Source organism: Stigmatopora nigra, chromosome 14 (genome assembly GCF_051989575.1).
Source record: "Stigmatopora nigra isolate UIUO_SnigA chromosome 14, RoL_Snig_1.1, whole genome shotgun sequence".
In the NCBI taxonomy this organism is placed as follows: Eukaryota; Metazoa; Chordata; class Actinopteri; order Syngnathiformes; family Syngnathidae; genus Stigmatopora; species Stigmatopora nigra.
The window spans coordinates 7077209-7101383 of record NC_135521.1 but is presented as its reverse complement, the minus strand read 5'-3'; the positions used below and the strand labels follow the sequence as shown (position 1 = coordinate 7101383).

The following is a 24175-nucleotide window of genomic DNA, read 5'->3' as shown; positions in this document are numbered from 1 at the left end:
GAACATGCTTTTTTTCTGTCCCCATCATAGCACCTGTGTTGACAAGTGATCACTAATATTATTATTGTAACCATATGAAGTGTTTATGCAGTGGAGTTACACAGCAAGTGAAGTTGCTCGTTGGTGGTCAGGGTACAGATGGTCACTCATGTTTAATCATTTTCTAAAAATAAGTCTGGCTGCTGTGATTAATGAGTGCAATGTGTTCTACTTAGGAAGCAAGTGGCTGTACCTGTATGGAAGGACAAATATATCCGAAAAGAATCAACCAACTATCTTACTACATGCCTTTTTAGGCCTTTGCTAAACATTGCTTATTTTTAAATTTAGGTTTCTAATGTATTCTTATAATTTTTATAGAGTAGATATGAAGTCTGTCAAATTTGATACACATTTTGAGAGGATGTGTCACACCCCAGTCTAGAGTTAAGAATGTAGTTATGCAGTGATAACAATATGGCGCCGACATTGGGCGAGTGCAACTTGTGGTTTGAAACTAGATCTTGAAGAGTATATGTTGCGCAGACTTGTTATCTTTTAGTACTCCCAATACCAATCATTTTAGTGCTGTGTTGCTTCCGGTATTGTTGTAATACTAGTGCTTATATGAATAAGGGGTATATTATGGCATTATTGATTTTTTTAAGTGCATTTAGCCATCAATTAAAGTGTAGCAATACTAAAATATATTTATTTAGAAAGGACATCTTATGTTTCAAGAAGACAGTGTGATTAGAATCATTCAAAGTATATTAAAATGACATTGGTGGCAAGGCATTTTGCAGCTGATGATTGATAGTCAGAACTACAAAAAAATCATTTGAGAAGAGGCCTTTTGTTTTGAAGAAAATTGTGCTCAAGCAACGTGCATGACATTGTCAAAAGATTTTTTTTTTTTAAGCATTCTTCTTTTTGGAATGATGACTAATGTGAAGTAAGGCCAAATGTTCTAAACAGTTGCATTTGTTTGAACCTTGACTATTCTTTTCACATTTATTCTCAGGAAGGTTTTTAGAACCGTCACACATGTTTAACTCTTATTATTCATTTGTTCATTCATTTTATATTCCACTTATCTATCCTCACAAAGGCCTCTGGTCAGTAGGCTGAGGACCACCTTGAATTGTTTGCCAGCCAATCGGAGGGCAGCCTGGATTTATTTGCTTTAAAATATTTATTCACTTTTCCTTAGACACTAAAGTGCACAGGAGAAAGTTAATAGGAAACATGTTTTATTTTTTGGGGGATGGAAGACATTGTCCCGGTGAAGCAAATGCATGTGTATCAATGCGGGATTGGACGTGACCACTTGTCGCCTTTGTCCTATTTAGCACGCCTTCTCCAGAGAGCAGCGGGGAATGCTTAAGCGACCCGATAAAAAGCAATGGCATCTCCTCAATAGAAATATAATGGCACGTTAACATTTATATTGTATGAGTGCAAAGTGGGGCGCGCAGTCATTTAAACTCCACTACTAATACGGAACAAACTGCCCTGTAACCACCCTTCAATTTGGCCACTTCAGACCGTTTTTCTCGCCAATTTCATTATAATATTTTGCCTTCCACCCGCCCAGCATAAGCTCGCGAGCCCTCACGTAAAATCGTTACCAAGTCTCATTTTTATATAGTTTTTTAAATAAATGATGAAACACTGGTTTAGTTCGCATATCACACGAGGCTGTTATGAGTCTCATTGCAATTCAAAGGCTATCGAACGTGCACAAAAGAGCAGGCGGCTTAATCTAGCGTGTTTATCGCTAATTAACACGGATTAATTGAGCTTCGGCTTTCGCCTAGCGGAAGGCCATTTGTGCACTGGGGCAAGGGAGGCCCTTAGTGCCCCTTGAAGCTGCTGATCCAGGCTCTTACCAAACACTCCATCTTGATGCTGCAAGCGTGTTACTCATGATGTTACATGGAGTACACATGTGCAGTTTACCAAGATAGCTAGCAGTGCAAAGTCCACCACAGTGTTTCCAATCTTGTACTCTTGATATATATATACAGCATAGTGCAGTATCGGGCAATGACGATGATGTACCGATTTAAAACATTTTTTTAAGTCTAAATTACGGCATACTCACTTGACTGCAAAGTTATTGTTATCGTGTCTTAGTTCGATACTCCTTAAATCTTTGTTTGCGTCCAATTCACGATCTGAAGCAGGAAACTGACACCATATGAATGTTCATTCATTCACCCTCCTGATCAATTGGATTGCATGTCCACTTGTGACAAAAACTGCTCCCTCTTAGCCAGAGGAATAACACATTTTATTTTTTACTAGATTGGCTTCTATTAACAGCGCTAGACATCTTAATCTTAATAATAAATGCACTTGGGAATTCAGCGAAGAAGGGGATGTCTATCATCATCTTGGAGAAGGTGAAAACTGTTCTTTATGGGGGTGTACGACACTGGCTGGCATTTTGGACAAAAGTACATACATATATTACAGAGCATCAGCAGAATAATGTAGTTTTAGTGCCGTATGTTTATAATCGAATTGTTTTTTTCCAAGGTTTTTATGTCTAAATTCAGTTATTGTTATTTTATCATACGTGAGATCACCTCTTTTTACACCCTGCAAGTCAGTTGGCTCTTCTATTTGGAACCGCTTGAATGGTGCAATCATGGGTCAGTTTGCACATCATTGCTTTTCCTCCCGCCAGTCACGAATGCACCAATGAATTCACACAAGCAAGCGCTCACATACACATTGGACCTCATTTTGGACTTTAAACTATTTACCAGCTAATTAGCCAGCCCCCCTGGCTAACTCCTCGGTGAAGTCATTAGGAAAATGAGGAATTAAATCAGTCAGTAGTAGATTGCATGCTGAATTTGACACATGGTAAAAGTGTAGTAACCCTATTGCTAACAGTCCTGTCTGTCCTCTCTTGCGAAAACTTTTATTTTTTGACACGTCCACTCTCATGAGCCTAATGATATCATGAGTAAACGTGGATAATTAAAATGGTCAGCCCATGCTGAAATGGAAATGGTTTGAGTTTGTCTCAACTCGTAAAAAAAAAAAACAGACCAACAAAATGAGAGAGGAAAACAACATTCAGTCAAATCCTGTTCAGTCTCGACAAACTTGGTCATGGACTAATTGTTTTTTAGTATTTTGAAAGCAAAACCTGATGACACACCATAGGTTTGAGCGGCACTTTTAGGCCATTTGTTGACATCTGGTTTCCCATTCTTGTTGGAGCGTGAACTGCACAAAGCGCCGCTCGTCGCAATCCAGTTGGACTCATTTCTCAGTCACAGGGTAATTGCCAGTTAGATTTTTGAGCAAAATATGGCCCGCGGGCCACATACGGCCCGCTAGGCCTTTTAATCCGGCCTGCCAACATTGTCCAAATGTTTTTTTTCCAAGATGGCGCGGTCCCGCGGAAGGCAGTGGCAGTAGCTCTGTCCACTCTTATTTGTTTTTCATGTTTTACTGCCCCTCTATCTTTTTTAATATTTCTTAATACATTCCTTTTTACTTTACATTGTACTTTATACTTTTTACTTTAATGATGAGTGATTAGTACTTCAATACTTTAGTCCTTCTTTTCTGTTTCTGCTTCATATGTACTGTTAACGGATGCACTTTTTTATATGTATCTTATCTTGTGCTGACCCAGCTGTCAAATTTGTAAAGTCAATGTGGTCACCAGGCCGAAAAGTTTGCCCACCCCTGGTCTAACCCCTAGTATAGAATGTATATAATTGAAACTGAAATCCCTATATTTCTTTCTTTATACATAGTGGAACATTGTTGGCACCTTGTTGACAAGTAGGATAATCGGAAAAGGTGTTTAATAACCATTCCTTGACTTTCTCAGTCTTATTTGTTACCTGTCCCCAATGTTTTGGGACATTTTGCAGCCATAAGAGTCTAAGTTTATCTGTTTCAACAGTAAATACGATGTCTATGTAGTGTATTCAATCAACAGAATGTTTCGACTTGTGTAGTGTTGTTTTTCTCAAATTCATCTCATTTGTCTGAGTGAAGTTGTTTCTCTCTTTTAGCTCATCACTTGGGAGAATGAGACAAATATGAGATCTCAAATTGCTTTTACTTATTTGCTATGGGAATTCAAAAAGGGATTTTTTTATGTCAAAGCTGCACATGAATGACTAGTACCACTACAGTAAACTAGTTTGTAAAAGCTGCCTTGAAATCAAAGAGCAGTTTACACAACGACTGCCTCTGCTTCATGGGGAGAAGGGAAAAAAAAATCTGTGGGTCTTCTTTCTCCTGACGGGTAAGCCCGCACATCCCCACCCGACACCACCCCACCTAACCACCCACCCACCCCCCTGACAGCCGCAAGGCTTTTCTCCTGCTTGGCCTCCGTGTAGTTTGAGGATTTAGATAACAACTTGGCCTCTGTGCAATCAACCAAAAAAAAGCCACTTGTGAAATTGGCCCGCGTCTATCTCCTCGGGAAAGTTTTTTTTCCCTCTCCCCCCCCCTCCCCCCTCCAGCTGTGTTTGATGTTCTCCCGCGGCACTGATCGAGGCACATAATGTGATTCCTCCTTCACACGAAGTAGAAAAAAAAAGAAGTCCCCTCACTTTTATGGCGGGCTAGGAAGAGACGGCGGCGTTTTCTTTACCAGGCAATTATCGACACCCCCTTTTTTAAAGGAGAAATCAAAGCCTCGCATTTGGATGTTTTGACTCGGGAGAAGAGGCTTTCCGCAGGAAGATCATGAAAGGCGGAGGGAAATAAACTCCCCAAGTGGCCAGAAAAGGCGTACGAGCCGCGAGGCTGAGTGAGGAAAAAGAGGCCTGGTGAAAGAAACATGATGTTTAATCATGCGCTAAGAGAATGTGCACCACACTTGCCTAGTGCAGCACTCTAAGGCATCATCGTTGGGAAACACAGCCTCCAATTTCAGAATCAGTCTCTACAGTGGACAACTAGTCAAAAGCTTCTCCATGTGTGAGTCTTGCTGTCAAACTTGGCATAATAGACAGAGTAGTAGCAGCAGTGCATATTCAAAAGCTGTTTTCTTGTATACGCGGGGTCATCAGTTACGCATCACTTCATCGAGGCTTTTTATCTCCATCCTATTTTGCTCAGTAGCCCATCTTGGAGATACTGGGTTGTAAACCTAGAGCTGTATAAATGCAATTTTCCCTGAGTGAAGCATGGATAATCCACAGAATAACCCTCAGAATCTGAAACTGATGCAAAATGCATAGGGAGAAGGAATTTGTCCACAAAAAAGGGAATGATATAGTACATGGATACCCTAGCATCATAGACTACTTGTTTTTCTATTTTCAACTGCATGGGAGGGAGCTTTAGCTAAAAATGTCTGTATCAGTCAGTTCAGTGTAGTGTAGCTATTTAGAAACTGCCAATTGGCCTTCAGTCTCACTCTATCGTCGACCCGACCCATCCTGTTTTAATTCTCACAACGCCTGCCTAATATACTGACACGAACAAGACAAAGAAGAAGAAAGGGAGCGATTGATGCATTAATTTCCCGGCGTAATGACAAAATAACGGGCGGTGGCGAGGTGCACTTGTTAAATCCTAATTTCATTTTAATGAGGCTTACATCTGGTAATGACGCCGCCCGGAAGGGAAAGATGTTATTAACTCGCAGGTTAGTCGGCCAGCGCGCAATTAGCCCACCTTCTACGGGAAAGAACGTCCGCCGACTATCAAACTAGATGTCAATGAGCGGAAGAACGAGCCGTCTCGCCAACACGGGAAACACAATTTATTCTAGCCATGTGCACAAACATGGACTGAAAGCAGAGCACAAATGTAAGACATTCTGTTATGCATAGATATATGGTATGCTTTCAAAAATTATATGTACGTATATCCATATCCTATCCCTAATAGACCAAAGAAATACGGGGTGGTTTTATTTTTCTTATCCAATATTATTTGGCAGCAGCAATGGCAGGTGTGCTTTCATCTATTTGCAGATTTTGTATTTGTTCCTTATTTTACTTTGATGATCACTTGTATAAAATTAATACATATGGGGATGTGTCAATCAAAAAAGAGGGCACTTGTATAAAATCAATACCTATGGGGATCTGTCAATCAAAAATGAGGGCTTTGACGAGGGAAAACATTTGATGCCGCTTAAGGAGCTGGAATAAACGTTGCTTCCAGAATGTTTGTACATTCTCCCCTTTTAGTCCAAATTTATTGAACAAGCAGCTCCATGATTGGCTGGTAAATTAGGACTGCCACCATTAATCGATGGATCGATTACTAAAGCAATTGAAATGTAGTTTGATAGTCAATGAACTGTTAAGAGACAGTATTGACCTTGTAAAATCTTACTGCTACATTAAAGGTACTACAAAATTGACCTTAGACCAGCTGAGGTCAAGTGAAAGATCATAACATTAACGTAGTGACAATAGATAAGTGAGTCCACAAGAGGGAACCACAACTGTGTTGACCCAAGGCTCAGACAGTAGATTTGTGGCAATTATATCAACTACTAATCATAATGCCACCAACCGAATGAATAAAGAAATTGGGCGTACTAAATACAAGTGTTTATGTTAGCAGCAGGGCATAACAAGGTCATTAAAAGAAAACCTTGCACAATTCAGAAAGAAAGAAATGAATAAATCATGTAAACCAAGACAAATTAGGCTTTCATGCTTGGGTTAGGTTTGAAATTTATGTTCACTTGTTGTTAAAATCAGCAGTTTTCTTCAGCCCTCTGTCAATACAAATGCTTTTAGATGTGAGAAATGTTCAATCTCACTTGGCAGCGGTAGAGAAAAAGTCTTCAAAGTTTTAAAGAGCCTTTCAGCCTTTGGCTGCACTTTTGCAAGACAGACAGTGTTGGCGAGCTGGCCATATGGGGCTTTGCTAACTACTGCAATAAAACACAACAACATGGTAATGGGTGGTAACGATGTGAGAAATGAAAAAAAATGTCATTTTTAGACGATGAGCGCACTTGACTATCAACCAAACCCTCCACATTTGATGAGAAAATGATATCTCATATATAAACTACATGGGATTATAAGGTTTTCTCACAATTAAAGAGGAATTTTTGTCACTGTTTCTGTAAAATGGGAGTTTTATAGTCGGTAAAGTCTGGTAATTTAACAGCGAAAGGCTTTTTAACCATTGTTCTTATCGTATAACTCCCCTAGAAATTCTTAGCTACCTTTTGAGCCCTGCTTTCATTTTCTCCCAAAACTCACGGATCAGAAACGCAACACAGCTAAGACGATGGAGTAAAGCGCAACGTTCACACAACCATTCACACATTCAACTAGACTCAGAGAATTTAGCACCTTTAAAATAAACATGTTGCATTTCAACATCTCAAATTTCCACTTGGTCTACTAAATGCTATTACGCAGCCAAAAGGGATTAAAACGCAACTTGATAATAAGCGCTTGACCCACTCCACTCTACATCAAATGAAAATAAACAAGATGTAAAGTACTTGGCTCACACGTTTAACATTCTTATTCTTGGCATTAAAAAAAAAAACAGCATTCAAACAAATCTTAAGGTTCACTGGGATGCTTTTTGCTGGTCACAAACCGAGCTGAACGGCTGACAGGTTGCAAAAATGGCGGAGAGCATCTCTGTATAATTTGCTTGTTGTGTCATCGGCATTTCTAAAATTAACCAGCGGCTTGAGAATCATATACACCCACACTCCACTCCTCCAGATTATACGAAGGACACAATGCTGAATGACACACAAATGCAGAAAAATCCTGAGAAAACACATCAGACTAAGACCAGACTCAGTATTAAAATTCTACTTTATCTACCTAAACAGCTCAATACCTAACACTGGCAAATTGTGTTCATCTTTTAATATTTTGCTACTTTTTTTAGTTGACTATTATGTTGATACTTGTGCTGAGAATTTTGGAAGGGGGACATATATGTTGCTTGTTTTGAAGCTGTTTTGAACCTGTCGAGAAACAATCTCTGAGTGCATACGTCTCGATTTTTCTTCTTTGCACGCATTCATTTGACGCCACCGCACTGAATTATTAACATTGAGACTAATTATAAGCCCTGGCCACTGTGGCAACAGAGCCTGCAAATAATGTAAAAAAAAAAAAAAAGAAAAAGACTGCCGATCACTATTATCGTGTGCACTGCAAAAATACTCCTGCCAAGTTGTTTTCCCCCTTTTTGCCTGTTGTTAACTGTTAAATATAATATCATCTGTGCCTTTTTTTAAAGAAATCCACAGTTAGAATTGGATAAAATTAGATTTCGAATTACTTTTATTTTATATGGCGCATGTGGTATTGCCAAATTTGGTGGACCATTAGTTATCTTCTAACTAAACATTATCTTGCATGGAAAAAATTCTTTTTCCATAGTGTTTTTTGCCAATAAGGTTTTCCTCCAGTTGGCGATTATGCATAAACGTTTTTGCCTCATCACGCTGAAGTTCACCAGCTGTTTCTTGCCTGCGGGCTGCAAATGTTACTTAACATCTTGTTTTGTACAGAATGTTATTACTCTTCCTTTTTTTGTGGCCCTTTTTCCTTACAGATCTTGCTGCCGTGGGCATGTCTCTCTCATCAAATAAAAATTGTGTAATATTCACGCTGGCTGTCCACACATTAAGCCTGTTAATTATTAACTACTCCTGATAGCATATATTACAATTGCATTTTGTGTTATTTTCCAGTCAGGGTCACTGACAATGTCTTCTTTTGGTCTTGTGGTTTTTTTTTTTAGAGCCGTGACAGAATGGTAGACTGCTTGAGCAAAGTCATGCTGCACACAGTCATCTCATGCTGGCCGCCAGTCCTGGGACTGGCCCTGCTGGCCGTCTTTGCGGGCTCTTCCCTTGGGTGTCCCTCCCGCTGCGAGTGTTCGGCGCAGACCAAAGCCGTGGTTTGCCATCGCAAGCGCATGCCCGCCATACCTGATGGAATCCCGGGCGAGACCAGGGTCCTGGACCTGAGTAAGAACAAGCTAACTATGATTAACCCGGACGATTTTGTCGCCTTCCCGAACCTGGAGGAACTGGACCTGAGTGGGAATATAATCAGTTACGTCGAACCGGGTGCCTTCAACGCTTTGTTTGGCATGCAGTCGCTCAGCCTGAAGAGCAACCGGATCAAGCTCATCCCTCTTGGCGTCTTCTCGGGTCTGGCCAACCTCACCCGGCTAGATGTGAGTGACAACAAGATCGTCATCCTCTTGGACTACATGTTCCAGGACTTGCACAATCTCAAGTTTTTGGAGGTGGGCGACAACGACCTGGTTTATATCTCGCACCGTGCGTTCAGCGGACTTTTGAGCCTGGAGACTCTGGCACTGGAGAGGTGCAACCTTACTGTGGTGCCCTCGGAGGCCCTCTCACATCTGCACAGCCTGATCAGCCTGCACCTGCGATACCTCAGCATTAGCACTTTGCATCCCTATTCTTTTAAAAAGCTGTTCCGGCTGCGTCACTTGGAGATCGACAACTGGCCCTCACTGGACCACCTGCCAGCCAACACCTTGCACGGCCTAAACCTCACCACCTTGTCCGTCACCAACACCAACCTGTCGTCCTTCCCCTACCAAGCCTTGAAGCACCTGCCCTACCTGACGCACCTTAACCTGTCTTACAACCGCATCCGGCAAATCGAAGGTGGGATGTTGATGGATCTGGCCCGCCTTCGAGAGTTTCACCTGGCCGGCTCGCAACTCACAGCCATCGAACCGTACGCCTTCCAGGGGTTGCGGGGGCTGAAGGTGCTCAACGTGTCGCACAATCGGCTTGATACCTTAGAGAAGGGCGTTTTCCAGTCCCCAGAAGCTTTGGAGGTTCTTCTCATCGACAACAACCCACTGGTGTGCGATTGCCGTCTCATGTGGATCTTACAGAAAAGGCACTCCGTCTTATTCGGGGATTCTCAGCCAGAGTGTAACACGCCCGAGGGGATCCGGGGCAGGCCTTTCCGGGAGTTCAAGGAAAGCCTGCTGTCTTACTACGTGACCTGCACCAAGCCGAAAATCCGCGAGAACAAGACGCAAACGGTGACGGTGGACGAAGGACAACACGCTCTGCTGCACTGCAGTGCCGAGGGTACTCCGAGACCCTCCTTGTCCTGGATTTCCCCGAGGCGGCGCGTACTGACGGCAAGGAACCACGGCAGAGTGACGGTGTACAACAACGGCACCCTAGAGATCAAATCGGCAGAGGTTCAAGACGGCGGCGTGTACCTCTGCCACGCCTCAAACACGGCCGGGAACGACACCCTGATGACATCGCTGGCAGTCAAGAGCCTGGGCTCGCTGTACGCTAACAGGACCCAGTACTTCACCGACCCCAGCAACACCACTGCCAACGGGACCGCCAACATCAGCCTGGGCTTGGACCTAAAGACCATTTTGGTGTCGACGGCCATGGGTTGCTTCACATTCTTGGGGATGGTCTTGTTTTGCTTCTTGCTCCTGTTCGTCTGGAGCAGAGGCAAAGGAAAACATAAAAACAACATTGACGTGGAGTACGTGCCTCGCTCCAAGTCCAACGGCACCAACGTGGACTCGGCCGAAATTCAGGCCGGTCCTCATCGTTTCAACATGAAAATGATGTGACTTGTTTTATAGCAGAAAAAAAAAATATCGACCCTTTGTGGAAAAATAATCCCAAGTACATTCTATTTTTTTGCAAATACAACTGCAGCAGATGGACTAACGGTCGCAGTGGACTCTGGGGTAAGAGACAATGGGCGGGACCTTAGAAACAGTGCATTAGGACTTCGGAATTGTGACAATTCAGAAGGGGGTGTCAACAGTTTCCAGGAAGAAAAAAAAGTGTTGTTTATCTGCTCTTTGAGATTTATATGCCCATTCCTGGAGGGGGAAAAAAGGAGTAGTCTTTGACTTCTATGGGTTGGAAGTTCTGGACTCGGCTGAACCGTGTACAGCAACCAATTTGTATCTTATGCTAAAAATAACCTTTGTTGAGTCTTGCACCACATGCTTTATCACCCATTCAATCAACCCATGACGGCTATCATCGTTTCTTCTGTTTGATATTTTGGCCCGTGTGTACCTAATGCTTTTATTATGTACACTTATTGTACTATGTACATACTCATTGAAAGGACATATTCATAGCAATATTCATGGGATGCATTAGCCAAAATTGATATAACCCTATACTGTATGTTCAGAAAAAAGAAAAAAAAAGAAGAAGAAGAAATACTTTTAGGACTTTTAAAGTTTCCATGGATTCAGGAAAGGCTTCGATGGGTGATGATGATGATGATGATGATAACATGTCCCTGCTCCCCCGAGATTGACTCAGAAATAACAAATGTGAAGAAAAAAATACATATTTATCAAAAGAAATATTTTATTTATTCAATATGTTGGGCAGAGATTAACGCACAATGGCTGTTGGGTGTCCAATATACCTGGGGTGAACACATGAATCATCCTTTGGTCTGACTTTAGTGTCTTTCTATTCCTTTAAAGTGTACCTTTTTGGCCCATGTGTCAAATTCTTGGCAAGTGTGTCAACTTTTTTGCTACCGTGAAATTTGCATTGTTTCTTTTTTTTTCTTTCCCCTGTAGAAAAAAAAATGACTTTGTTGTGATAGTTCTTCATTTTATTGTTGACTCATTTAGATTGTGACAGTTGAAAAAATGTTTGAAAAAAATATGTATGTGGATTAAATGGAGATGTATTTGTACCATTGACTGATGTCAACTTTATTTTTGGCACAAATATGCTATTCTCTAACCACAAAATCCCAAAATGTTCCTTCCCTTGCCATCCTCCCATTTCAAATGTGAATCTAATTGTGATAAACTCATTTCAAGAGTGTGAATTGACTTTATTAAGCCACCTGATTGGACAACTATCATCCTTAATGGCACAGAATGTGTTCATTAAAAAAAATTGGTATTTTAAGTAGCATCAACAATGGTATCAAGTCTGTTTTTTGGTTTTTGTTTTTCATATTGAGTACATTTTATACTCTAAAAATGACTGAAATTGATACTTACTGTGACTGGAAGAGAAACGAAGGCAAAAGCGGGCCATTTTGGCAGCCTGCGGCCTTTTGCCTCCAGTACTGCCAAGATTGCCTTTGCAGGAAGGTTTCGTTACCTTCCTCTGTTCTTTGATCCGCTAAATGAAGAACAAGGAAGACGGAGTAATACCCGCAATCTACTTTGTCACGCCTCCATAGATACCTGCTCCCCGTGGCAAGGTCCCGTGGAAAACCGGACTCCTGTTGTAAGATGGCATCCGTCTTCATTGGTTGACGCAATGGCGCTTGGCGTCACACCTCTACCAACTCCGGTGTTCTTATTTTCTTTTTTTTTTCTTTCAAGGTCTCTGTGGTGGCCTTGGGCCGTCAGGCGAGAACAAGACAGAGTTTGGCACCCGTCGTGATGAGTCGTGAGCACTCTCGTGTTATTCACATGAAGGTCGGATTGTTTGCACGTGGTGGGAGAGATGGAGGAGCAGAACAAATTCTCACGTCTGAAAGCTTTTGACACAAAATGAAGTGCAAAACAAGCTGGAGACGTTTACTTCTACTGTTAATGCATAACGCACTTTAAGTGGAGGTGCAAAAGGGTTGCAAGGAAACGTCAGATTCTTAATTTAAAACTAAATATAACAAGAATGAAGGGTTTTTTTTCCAAAAATAATGCTAAGTATTCGAAAATTCACTCTTAAGAACTCTTTCTTTGTCAGATGCTTACATTTTCTTCTTTTTTTTTTTTTTAATAACCACATTTATTTTAAATGTAGTGTGCATGTTCTGGCACCATTTATACCATTTTTTTTTCTTGCTGGGCTAATAATTTACTCATTTTTGTCAATTTCTACTCCTTCCAATTCTCCTGGCATAATTGCCAGGAAAGTCCAATTTGAATAGAGGCTCCAGTCAAAAGTGCAAAAGAATGATAAATGTCAGAGAAATAATGAGTTTTAGTCCGCCGTTATTTGACGTTGTTTGTCCTCGGACAATCTCAAAAAAAAATTTTAAAGCCTTTTTGGCCAAAAAAATGGTGCTTTCAAACATGTCATCTATCACTATTTAACTCTCCCGAGTCACATGGTCCCAAATAATCCAGTTGGGGGAAATGTGGAGCAGTTTGTGCTCTCCCAAAGGAACTCATTATTTTTGGCATGCAGGATATATTTTTAATGAACATATAAACTGTTCACCTCTGCAGAACAACACTCAAAAGGACAAAACCTAGTTTAGGATGTTACACAACTTACTCCTTATTCTGTGTCTAGTGTGGTATCAAATGGTGATATTTTTTAAAGTGCTGTAATGTCTACACTGTAAAAGGTAGATTAAGCAAGGAATTAGGACATTAAAGATGAAATTCAGAGCAATATTACAGTTTGAATGAATTGGACCATGAAGACCCTTATAAGGATAAGTGGTTCAGAAAATGAATGAATGAATGGACCATGAGAGAATTAAAGATACGAAGCAGTAAAAGATAAACTTATCCTTGAGATATTATTGTCATGCCAAAAGCTTTCTTTCCATTGAAAGATTTCTACAAGTTCAATTGTGTTTGCCCTCGTTTTTGCGTCTCCAAGCTGTCTTGTTTGTCATTTTTTATTTTTTATTTTGATTGTCCCAGCTCTCCGGGTGACTTTGCCACCACGCTGTTAAATGCCAAAGCCTTGGAGTGTAATGGAGGCGCGGCGTTGTCTGGCGTCCTTTGATTGGGCGGGAGGGAAGATTCTGAGGCTTCCTTCATTCGCCGACTTCTTTCAACACTCCAGTGAAGCCAAAAAGGCCTGCCCTGGATGTATTTTGGTCAAGGTTGAGTGCTATTTCATTAAATGGGGCTGGTATTTTGAAAGCAATGTACAAAATATTCCCTCCCCTTCTACTCCATTCAAGTGGTTTGACCTATTTTGCAGGTGCTGGATTCTTGATAGAGTCAAAATGTCTGCCAGGATGAATTTAGCCATCAAGTGAGCACCTGCGGCAGGCAGAATGAGATTTTGCCATCAGGTTGTCTTAAAGGTTTATGAATCTGTTCAAATGAACAACAAGGAGGAGAAATACTTTGTTTGGAATTGGAATTTCATCTATGTAGTGAGTAATGACATTTTTACATTGGATGTCTATGAAAGATGTTTTACTAAAGATTATGATATTTTTTATGGGTGCTATGTGGACATAATATGTATTACAGCTTTCCATAATACATATTTTTCAACATAAGACATGAGATTGAAAAACCACTACCCTTGTTACAGTTTGGATTTGATAATTAGGATTCTGCAATCTTTGTGTGCATATTTTGAAAAAATATTCATCCATTCATTTTCTGAACCGCTTCATCCTCACAAAGGTCGCAGGGAGTGCTGGAGCCCATCCCAGCTGACTTCAGGCCAGACGAGGAAGGGGGATACTGCATTGGAGGCTTTTTCTCTGGCCTCACTTTGCAAAATACTTGTATTTCATAGTAAGTGCCTGAATGATTTAAGTTTGTTTGTGTTTGTTTTGGATGTACATGGCACCGCTGCTGTCAAGTAATAAACAGAAAAGCACAACTTCACGCTGACTTTTGGACGCATCTCTTCGGTAGCGTCAAAACTATGTGACGCTACACTTCTTGCTTGAAACACAAATGTTTATCACGACATCGCTTTGAAGCACATTGCCAGTAGCTGTCACTTTTCGCCCGTTTGCCGCTCCACTTTGGATTTCATCTGCGTGCTGACAGCTGCATTTACCAAACAATAATGATAAATGATGTTTTTCTTTTTTGTTTTGCCCCTTTCTGATTTTTAGAAACTGTATGGCACCTAGAGCCAAAATTCATGGGGCCAGTAGTATAACCAATATTACCAGTATAACCAGTACTACCCGCCTCCTAACACATGATGGCAGTCAAGGTGATTTCGGTCTCTTTTTCTATTCTCCATTCTATTCTACATTCTATTATCTACACAGAATGACTTATTTTTGAATGTTATTTTTTCCATAAACACCAATTGAAGTTTGCCAGTTTTACCATTTTTTCCTCAATGTATTTTCATGATAAACAGATTGATATATTAATGTTATTTAGGTTCGACAGTTCAGATAGATGTAGTTATTGTATACAATACAATGTGTTTCAAATTTTAAACTATTCATTGAGTCAGATGGCCAGGAAGAAAGGTGATTTGATATTGTAAAATACTTATTAAAAATGTTACTCAGTATTTGGTGATAGTGTACTAACACTGTTTTATAGCGTCGGGACTACAAAAATCACGGCTATCTACGTCATCTTCGTAACATAGACATTGAGTTTGGAGGACCGAAGCATCTCGTGGAGCACGTAAAGCAAGCCACCATCTTTTCCCCATTCAATAGGGCGGAACAATATGGGCGTGGTTACTCCTCGTGACGACGAAGGTGCGTAAATTATGCACATGCGCAGCTCCGCGTCCTTTGGATCGGCCATTTCCTTGCAGATGGTCGAGCAGCTAGCACGCAAACGAGGTAAGCTAGGTAAGCCCGAAACCGATTTATTGCATTAACTGCAGTTTTAACACGCTACCGTGAGATTTTTTAGGAATCAATGGAGTGAAAAACGCCACCAAATCTGTCAGTTTAATGCCAGATTGAAGACAACCTCGACATCTCATGTAGCGTGTCACTAGCCATCTTAGCATTAGCGTCTCGCAGACGCTTTCCATTTGACATTTAAGGTATTTTGTCCGATTTCTCTCCATTGTTGAGTCGTGGGGAAAGACGTTCCATTTAATCAAACAAAGGCGGCATATCAACGGACAGTTTGCTAGGTGAAGCCTCACTTAAAAATGACACCCAGGGGTCCAACTTAGTTCCTGGTGTCTTGTATGTAATGCTAGTTATGTAATGCTAACTCCACGCCCTTTTCCAATTTGTAATTCTGTTTCTTTTCAAATCATTCATACATTCTAACGATTCTAACGTCAGTCTGTTTAATCACTTTTTCCGGAAAGAGGAAATTAGCATGGAGCACTCACTAACTTATTTTCATTTTGTATCATGATCATTTATTGGAAGATTTCTCTATCCTGTAATAATTGTTTGCCAACTCCCAAATAGCTTAGTTAAATATTACACTATTCCTGTGTGCGCCCAGAACCATGCCCACCCTTTAGGTTACAAGAGATGAAACTGGGCCGACTCAAAGTTAAACTAGTTTAAAAAAGCTAAAACTATTTGTTGAATCGGCAGTCTCAGTATATGATAACTTTTGCTATATTTTTTTTTTTTGCCGGTCCATGTCCAGACTGCCCACTTGAAGATGATGCATTGTCTCTGAACTCTGATGGCAGTCTTCTGAGAGGTTAATTTATTGTAGAATATCCAAGTCAAAACATTCGAATCTCATTATTTTATTGACTAAAATTGCAATTTACTAACCCCACTTTTATTTTATATGTATGCACCAGGTCCATGCCCAGACTCTGGGGGACCAGGTTATCTCCCCAGACTGCCCACATGAAGATGATGCATTGTCTCTGAACTCTGATGGCAGTCTTCTGAGAGGTTAATTTATTGTAGAATATCTAAGTCAAAACATTCCAATTATTTTATTGACTAACCCCCGTCTTATTTTATTTGCACGCACCAGGACCAGACCTTGGAGGATCAAGTGATTTTCCCGGGTTGCCCACTTGAAGATGATGCATCATTCCTCAACTATGCTGGCAGTATTCTGAGGTCAATTTATTGTAGAATCTCTAAATCCAAACATTCCAATCTTGCATTATTTTATATGCAGGTCCAGACTCTGGAGGACCAAGTGATCTTCCCAGGCTGCTCACTTGATGTTACATCGTCTCTGAACTCTTCTGACAGGTAAATTTATTGTAAAATGTCTAATTTGACTTTTTTTTTTTTTTTTTACTCAAGTTGCAATTTACTAATCCCCCTCTTATTTTTTTTTAGATCAAGTCCAATCCCAAGGTGAGGAGGATTTCATCTTTTTTCTTCATCCAGTCATTTTAATAAAAGAGATTTGTGTGTCATTTAACTTTGTCAAAACACTTGGAGAAAAAAGACCCCAAGACCCTCAATGGTCTTTTTTTTCCTTTTTTTTTTGTGTTTATATTCCAAGTATTTTTTAATGTTTTTTCAAAATAAAAAATTTACTAAGTATTACTGGTTGATTTTTTTATAAGTGTTTTAAGGGAAAAAAATGACTAAGTGTTTAATGAGCTTTTTTTTGAAAAAAAATTCTAAGTGTTTTGTTTAAAAAATGTGAATTTTTAAAAATTCTAAGTGATGAATACAAAAAAAAATGACTAAGTGTTTAGGGCAGAATTTTTAAAAATAATGTAAAGTGTTTTTTTGTCTACAGATGAAGGAAACCATCTACGCTAAAAAAAGTTTCAATGTGATACTAAGTGTGCAAATGTTTTCTTGTAATAAAAAAAATGTCAAAATACAATTGTACATTTGAAGGACTTTATTTTTCCACAAATGAGGATTGAGATAAAATCCCGTTTTACTTTCAAAGATGAGGGAGATGCTTCCATCCAGTGATAAGCTCTTCTTGGGACTAGATGAAATCCTGGAAGAAAAAAAAAAGTTAGGCACAATAGACTAAGTCCAACAGTAAAAAAAAAATTAAATTAAGTCTTACCAATATTAAAAGAAAAAGATCTATTTTCCTCAATCTTTCACCACACTGCAAAAGATAGCAACATTATAGACATGCCAGGAACTCAAGAGCCCCTATCCAGTTCATTTTCCATGTCCTCCAACACACCCAAATCAAATGACCAAACTTTTGAGGATTTGATCATTTGATTCAGATGTGTTGGGTGATATGGAAAAGATACTGGATAGGCTTCCCTGAGGAGCAGAATTGAAGACCCCTGCTCAAAAATGATGAGTACCTGAGAGGATGTTGGTGTCAAAGATTGTGCTGTCTTCCAATGTCCCCCTTATAGCAGCAGCTAACTGTCACCTTTTCTTTAGCATCGATTGGGTTAACTTGGGTGGACCTTTAAAAGAAGCAAGATACAAAAGGAGTAGGTTTAGTACACATTACATGAAAATAATAAAATGACAGCTTCCACCGTCTTCGTGGCTTTAAACCTTTGCAAAACGTGCGCGTCATTATGTAAATGGTTATTTAACCATTCCGAAGCACAAGCGACCCACATTCATTTCCCATGTTAGTTCATCCTGGATGAGTTTTTCAGTCAATCATTTCGAAACACCCTTTTTTTCCCATATCCCAAAAAGTAATTGGTTCCATTTTTCTCTCTAAACATTTTACCATGTTAAAACTTGAGTCAAAATGACCCAAGCACTATTGTTGAATGAATGTCACATGGTTTCTGCCCAAACCACATTTAAAACTAAAAATCATTGCTATTAAAAATATAGCATTTAAAATTTGACTAGATCGCAATGAAAAACAAGCTAAATGAGCAATGCCTTGAATACTGAACGCTGACATTTAATTATTACACTGATAGCTAAACTCGAAACTATGTATTTAAGTTATAAATACTTTGCTGACAGATCGTTATGGCGTCGACGAGCTGCTCCTTTTTGGCCGTTTTGGCCACATTCTTGATGTTTCCCAGCAGCCTCTGCTAGTTGAGGAACCGAAACACACAATAGAACGATTTCTTTTTAAAGATAAAGTGTTAGGAGTAACGCAATGTAGCTAGCCACTTGCTTAGCAAACATTTCCTGTTTCCATCCACGTGGAGCTACATAACACGAACAACGCATGATCACGTCAAAATGCACTCTTGAAATAAGGGTTCAAAATCCTCAAATGACAACCTACCGAATGCGATGCATTGTCCTATAAGCACTTTGTCAGGTCTTTCTTTGGCAAACCGTCACTTTTGAGCAGCTCTGCAGTCCACCGCCGTACTGGAGCATGCCTCATCCGCCATGTTGGAGGTTGGAGGCGGGCATTTGAACTCTGAACTGAATGATGCAAATTAAAAGTAGACACGAAAATAGACATTATTTTCATAACAACGTGCACCAGTAGACTATCATTCACAAAAAACGCCCAAATTTATTTAATATTAATTGTTTTAAACTATTTACGTACCGAGTTAGATTGGAGACCGGAAGTTAATAGCAGGAAGGTAAAAAATGATGTCGCCCTCCAGTGGATCAATTCGTTTTTGTTTTTTTTAAAGACAAATTAGTATTTATGGTCATATTTAAAGAAAAAAAGCTTTACTATACATGTTTTAATAATGAAAAAAAATGCTTCCTAAATGTATGGTATTGTTTCTATCCTTAGTATTTTTGGTAAAAAAATTTAACAAATAAAAGCCTTAATATACAATACATGGTCTTGTTGCACACAAAAAAGTCTTACTATAATTATATATTTGTATAAATTTTTCTATTGCAGACAGATGCCAAAGTGCTACAACTTCACGAAATTATCGTTCAATTATTAGTCTTGGCTTGGAGTGTGTCTGCATGTTGCTGATTTCCATATTGCAGACTAATCACGGAAGATTATAACGGGTGTCTGTAGACTCATGTATGCGATGTTGTAAATATCTTGGCTCTCCCTGAAAGGACAAATATTATTGCTCTGTACGGTGCAATTAGAATGCGCTAAATTGGACTCTTTTTTTTCTTTCATGTACTTCCAACATTTCGTCTCCATTTATATCCTCTGCACTTGTCCGGCTGTACAACGAGCATCACTGTGTCTGCCAAAACAATACTGTCTTTTTGTTGCAACTCAACTGCCAGGCGCCACGCCAAGACAGCTGCACCAAGTTGCAGCTGCATTGGAGCACCAACTCCGTAATACGATATCATTGATATGGTTCTTAAAATCATGAAGGGAAAGCCCTACTACTATCAATGGTCATTTTTTTTTTAAAACAAATAAAAGCCTTGCTACACAATGTTGTTGTTGTTGTTTTTTTTTAAAGAAAAAAGCCTTACTATACTATGTTCTTTTTTAATTAAAAAAAGCCTTACTATACTATGTCGTTTTTTTATTATAAGCCTTACTATTCTATGTAGTTTTTTTTATTATAAGCCTTACTATACTATGAAGTTTTTTTAAAAGCCTTACTCTACTATGTCGTTTTTTAAAGCCTTACTATACTATGTCGTTTTTTTAGGGAAAAAAGCCTTACTATACTATGTCGTTTTTTTAGGAAAAAAAGCCTTACTATACTATGTCGTTTTTTGAGGAAAAAAAGCCTTACTATACTATGTCGTTTTTTGAGGAAAAAAAGCCTTGCTATACTATGTCGTTTTTTTAGGAAAAAAAGCCTTACTATAACATGTCGTCTTTTTAGGAAAAAAAGCCTTACTATACTATGTCGTTTTTTAGGGAAAAAAGCCTTACTATACTATGTCGTTTTTTTAGGAAAAAAGCCTTACTATACTATGTCGTTTTTTTAGGAAAAAAGCCTTACTGTACTATGTTGTTTTTTTTAGGAAAAAAAGCCTTACTATACTATGTCGTTTTTTTAGGAAAAAAAGCCTTACTATACTATGTCGTTTTTTGAGGAAAAAAAGCCTTACTATACTATGTCGTTTTTTGAGGAAAAAAGCCTTACTATACTATGTCGTTTTTTTAGGGAAAAAAAGCCTTACTATACTATGTCGTTTTTTTAGGAAAAAAGCCTTACTATACTATGTCGTTTTTTGAGGAAAAAAAGCCTTACTATACTATGTCATTTTTTGAGGAAAAAAGCCTTACTATACTATGTCGTTTTTTTAGGAAAAAAAGCCTTACTATACTTTGTCGTTTTTTTTAGGAAAAAAAGCCTTACTATACTATGTCGTTTTTTTAGGGAAAAAAGCCTTACTATACTATGTCGTTTTTTTAGGGAAAAAAAGCCTTACTATACTATGTCGTTTTTTTTAGGAAAATAAGCCTTACTATACTATGTCGTTTTTTTTTTAGGAAAAAAAGCCTTACTATACTATGTCGTTTTTTGAGGAAAAAAAGCCTTACTATACTATGTCGTTTTTTGAGGAAAAAAAGCCTTACTATACTATGTCGTTTTTTTAGGAAAAAAAGCCTTACTATACTATGTCGTTTTTTTAGGAAAAAAGCCTTACTATACTATGTCGTTTTTTTAGGAAAAAAAGCCTTACTATACTATGTCGTTTTTTTAGGGAAAAAAAGCCTTACTATACTATGTCGTTTTTTTTAGGGAAAAAAAGCCTTACTATACTATGTCGTTTTTTTTAGGAAAAAAAGCCTTACTATACTATGTCGTTTTTTTTTAGGAAAAAAAGCCTTACTATACTATGTCGTTTTTTTAGGGAAAAAAAGCCTTACTATACTATGTCGTTTTTTTAAGGAAAAAAAGCCTTACTATACTATGTCGTTTTTTAGGAAAAAAAGCCTTACTATACTATGTCGTTGTTTTAGGAAAAAAAGCCTTACTATACTATGTCGTTTTTTGAGGAAAAAAGCCTTACTATACTATGTCGTTGTTTTAGGAAAAAAAGCCTTACTATACTATGTCGTTTTTTGAGGAAAAAAGCCTTACTATACTATGTCGTTTTTTTTAGGAAAAAAAGCCTTACTATACTAGGTCGTTTTTTGAGGAAAAAAAGCCTTACTATACTATGTCGTTTTTTTAGGGAAAAAAGCCTTACTATACTATGTCGTTTTTTTAGGAAAAAAAGCCTTACTATAACATGTCGTTTGTTTAGGAAAAAAAGCCTTACTATACTATGTCGTTTTTTGAGGAAAAAAGCCTTACTATACTATGTCGTTTTTTTAGGAAAAAAAGCCTTACTATACTATGTCGTTTTTTTTAGGAAAAAAAGCCTTACTATTCTATGTCGTTTTTTTAGGAAAAAAAGCCTTACTATACTATGTCGTTTTTTTAGGAAAAAAGCCTTACTATACTATGTCGTTTTTTTAGGGAAAAAAAGCCTTACTATACTATGTCGTTTTTTGAGGAAAAAAAGCCTTACTATACTATGTCGTTTTTTTTTAGGAAAAAAAGCCTTACTATACTATGTCGTTTTTTTAGAAAAAAGGCCTTACTATACTATGTCGTTTTTTAGGAAAAATAGCCTTACTATACTATGTCGTTTTTTTAGGAAAAAAAGCCTTACTATACTATGTCGTTTTTTTAGGAAAAAAAGCCTTACTATAACATGTTGTTTTTTTAGGAAAAAAAGCCTTACTATACTATGTCGTTTTTTTAGGAAAAAAGCCTTACTATACTATGTCGTTTTTTTAGGAAAAAAAGCCTTACTATACTATGTCGTTTTTTTAGGGAAAAAAAGCCTTACTATACTATGTCGTTTTTTTTAGGAAAAAAAGCCTTACTATACTATGTCGTTTTTTTTTAGGAAAAAAAGCCTTACTATACTATGTCGTTTTTTTAGGAAAAAAAGCCTTACTATACTATGTCGTTTTTTTAGGGAAAAAAAGCCTTACTATACTATGTCGTTTTTTTTAGGAAAAAAAGCCTTACTATACTATGTCGTTTTTTAGGAAAAAAGCCTTACTATACTATGTCGTTTTTTTTAGGAAAAAAAGCCTTACTATACTATGTCGTTGTTTTAGGAAAAAAGCCTTACTATACTATGTCGTTTTTTGAGAAAAAAAACCCTTACTATACTATGTCGTTTTTTGAGGAAAAAAGCCTTACTATACTATGTCGTTTTTTTAGGAAAAAAAGCCTTACTATACTATGTCGTTTTTTTAGGAAAAAAGCCTTACTATACTATGTCCTTTTTTTTAGGAAAAAAGCCTTACTATACTATGTCGTTTTTTGAGGAAAAAAAGCCTTACTATACTATGTCGTTTTTTGAGGGAAAAAAAGCCTTACTATACTATGTCATTTTTTGAGGAAAAAAGCCTTACTATACTATGTTGTTTTTTTTAGGAAAAAAAGCCTTACTATACTATGTCGTTTTTTTAGGAAAAAAAGCCTTACTATACTATGTCGTTTTTTGAGGAAAAAACCCTTACTATACTATGTCGTTTTTTTAGGGAAAAAAGCCTTACTATACTATGTCGTTTTTTTAGGAAAAAAAGCCTTACTATACTATGTCGTTTTTTGAGGAAAAAAAGCCTTACTATACTATGTCGTTTTTTGAGGAAAAAAAGCCTTGCTATACTATGTCGTTTTTTTAGGAAAAAAAGCCTTACTATAACATGTCGTCTTTTTAGGAAAAAAAGCCTTACTATACTATGTCGTTTTTTAGGGAAAAAAGCCTTACTATACTATGTCGTTTTTTTAGGAAAAAAGCCTTACTATACTATGTCGTTTTTTTAGGAAAAAAGCCTTACTGTACTATGTTGTTTTTTTTAGGAAAAAAAGCCTTACTATACTATGTCGTTTTTTTAGGAAAAAAAGCCTTACTATACTATGTCGTTTTTTGAGGAAAAAAGCCTTACTATACTATGTCGTTTTTTTTAGGAAAAAAAGCCTTACTATACTAGGTCGTTTTTTGAGGAAAAAAAGCCTTACTATACTATGTCGTTTTTTTAGGGAAAAAAGCCTTACTATACTATGTCGTTTTTTTAGGAAAAAAAGCCTTACTATAACATGTCGTTTGTTTAGGAAAAAAAGCCTTACTATACTATGTCGTTTTTTGAGGAAAAAAGCCTTACTATACTATGTCGTTTTTTTAGGAAAAAAAGCCTTACTATACTATGTCGTTTTTTTTAGGAAAAAAAGCCTTACTATTCTATGTCGTTTTTTTAGGAAAAAAAGCCTTACTATACTATGTCGTTTTTTTAGGAAAAAAGCCTTACTATACTATGTCGTTTTTTTAGGGAAAAAAAGCCTTACTATACTATGTCGTTTTTTGAGGAAAAAAAGCCTTACTATACTATGTCGTTTTTTTTTAGGAAAAAAAGCCTTACTATACTATGTCGTTTTTTTAGAAAAAAGGCCTTACTATACTATGTCGTTTTTTAGGAAAAATAGCCTTACTATACTATGTCGTTTTTTTAGGAAAAAAAGCCTTACTATACTATGTCGTTTTTTTAGGAAAAAAAGCCTTACTATAACATGTTGTTTTTTTAGGAAAAAAAGCCTTACTATACTATGTCGTTTTTTTAGGAAAAAAGCCTTACTATACTATGTCGTTTTTTTAGGAAAAAAAGCCTTACTATACTATGTCGTTTTTTTAGGGAAAAAAAGCCTTACTATACTATGTCGTTTTTTTTAGGAAAAAAAGCCTTACTATACTATGTCGTTTTTTTTTAGGAAAAAAAG

The 24175-nt window shown here is 37.9% G+C and overlaps 1 protein-coding gene and 2 long non-coding RNA genes across 8 annotated transcripts in view; 2 read left to right on the top strand and 1 right to left on the bottom strand.

Moving 5' to 3' along the window:
- lingo2 (leucine rich repeat and Ig domain containing 2) overlaps positions 1-14538 on the top strand; it is a 61338-nt gene extending 46800 nt beyond the window's left edge. The window contains exons 3-4 of one of the 4 annotated variants that reach the window (XR_013328627.1): positions 8722-12226; positions 12325-14538. Coding sequence is in view for 1 of the 4 variants with exons in the window: in XM_077732718.1 (XP_077588844.1) it covers positions 8734-10575 (1842 nt within the window). In the remaining 3 variants the exon portion in view is untranslated. Of the gene's footprint in view, positions 1-8721 lie in introns of all 4 variants that reach the window. The other 3 variants (XR_013328629.1, XR_013328628.1, XM_077732718.1) reach the window with 3 other exon arrangements.
- A 559-nt stretch (positions 14539-15097) lies between these two features.
- Positions 15098-17298, top strand: LOC144207317 (uncharacterized). 2 transcript variants are annotated; one of them, XR_013328631.1, is made up of 6 exons: positions 15098-15476; positions 16246-16302; positions 16409-16505; positions 16591-16679; positions 16741-16817; positions 16908-17298. It is a non-coding gene; the product is annotated as an uncharacterized LOC144207317 (long non-coding RNA). The 2 variants fall into 2 exon arrangements; XR_013328630.1 differs by having other exon boundaries at positions 15098-15467; positions 16908-17297.
- A 111-nt stretch (positions 17299-17409) lies between these two features.
- Positions 17410-24175, bottom strand: part of LOC144207315 (uncharacterized) — a 58997-nt gene continuing 52231 nt past the window's right edge. The window contains exons 7-9 of one of the 2 annotated variants that reach the window (XR_013328625.1): positions 18769-18914; positions 17861-17968; positions 17410-17532 (exon numbers count right to left, since the gene is read on the bottom strand). This is a non-coding gene — a long non-coding RNA (uncharacterized LOC144207315). Of the gene's footprint in view, positions 17533-17620; positions 17650-17860; positions 17969-18768; positions 18915-24175 lie in introns of those variants that run through there. The other variant, XR_013328626.1, reaches the window with a different exon arrangement.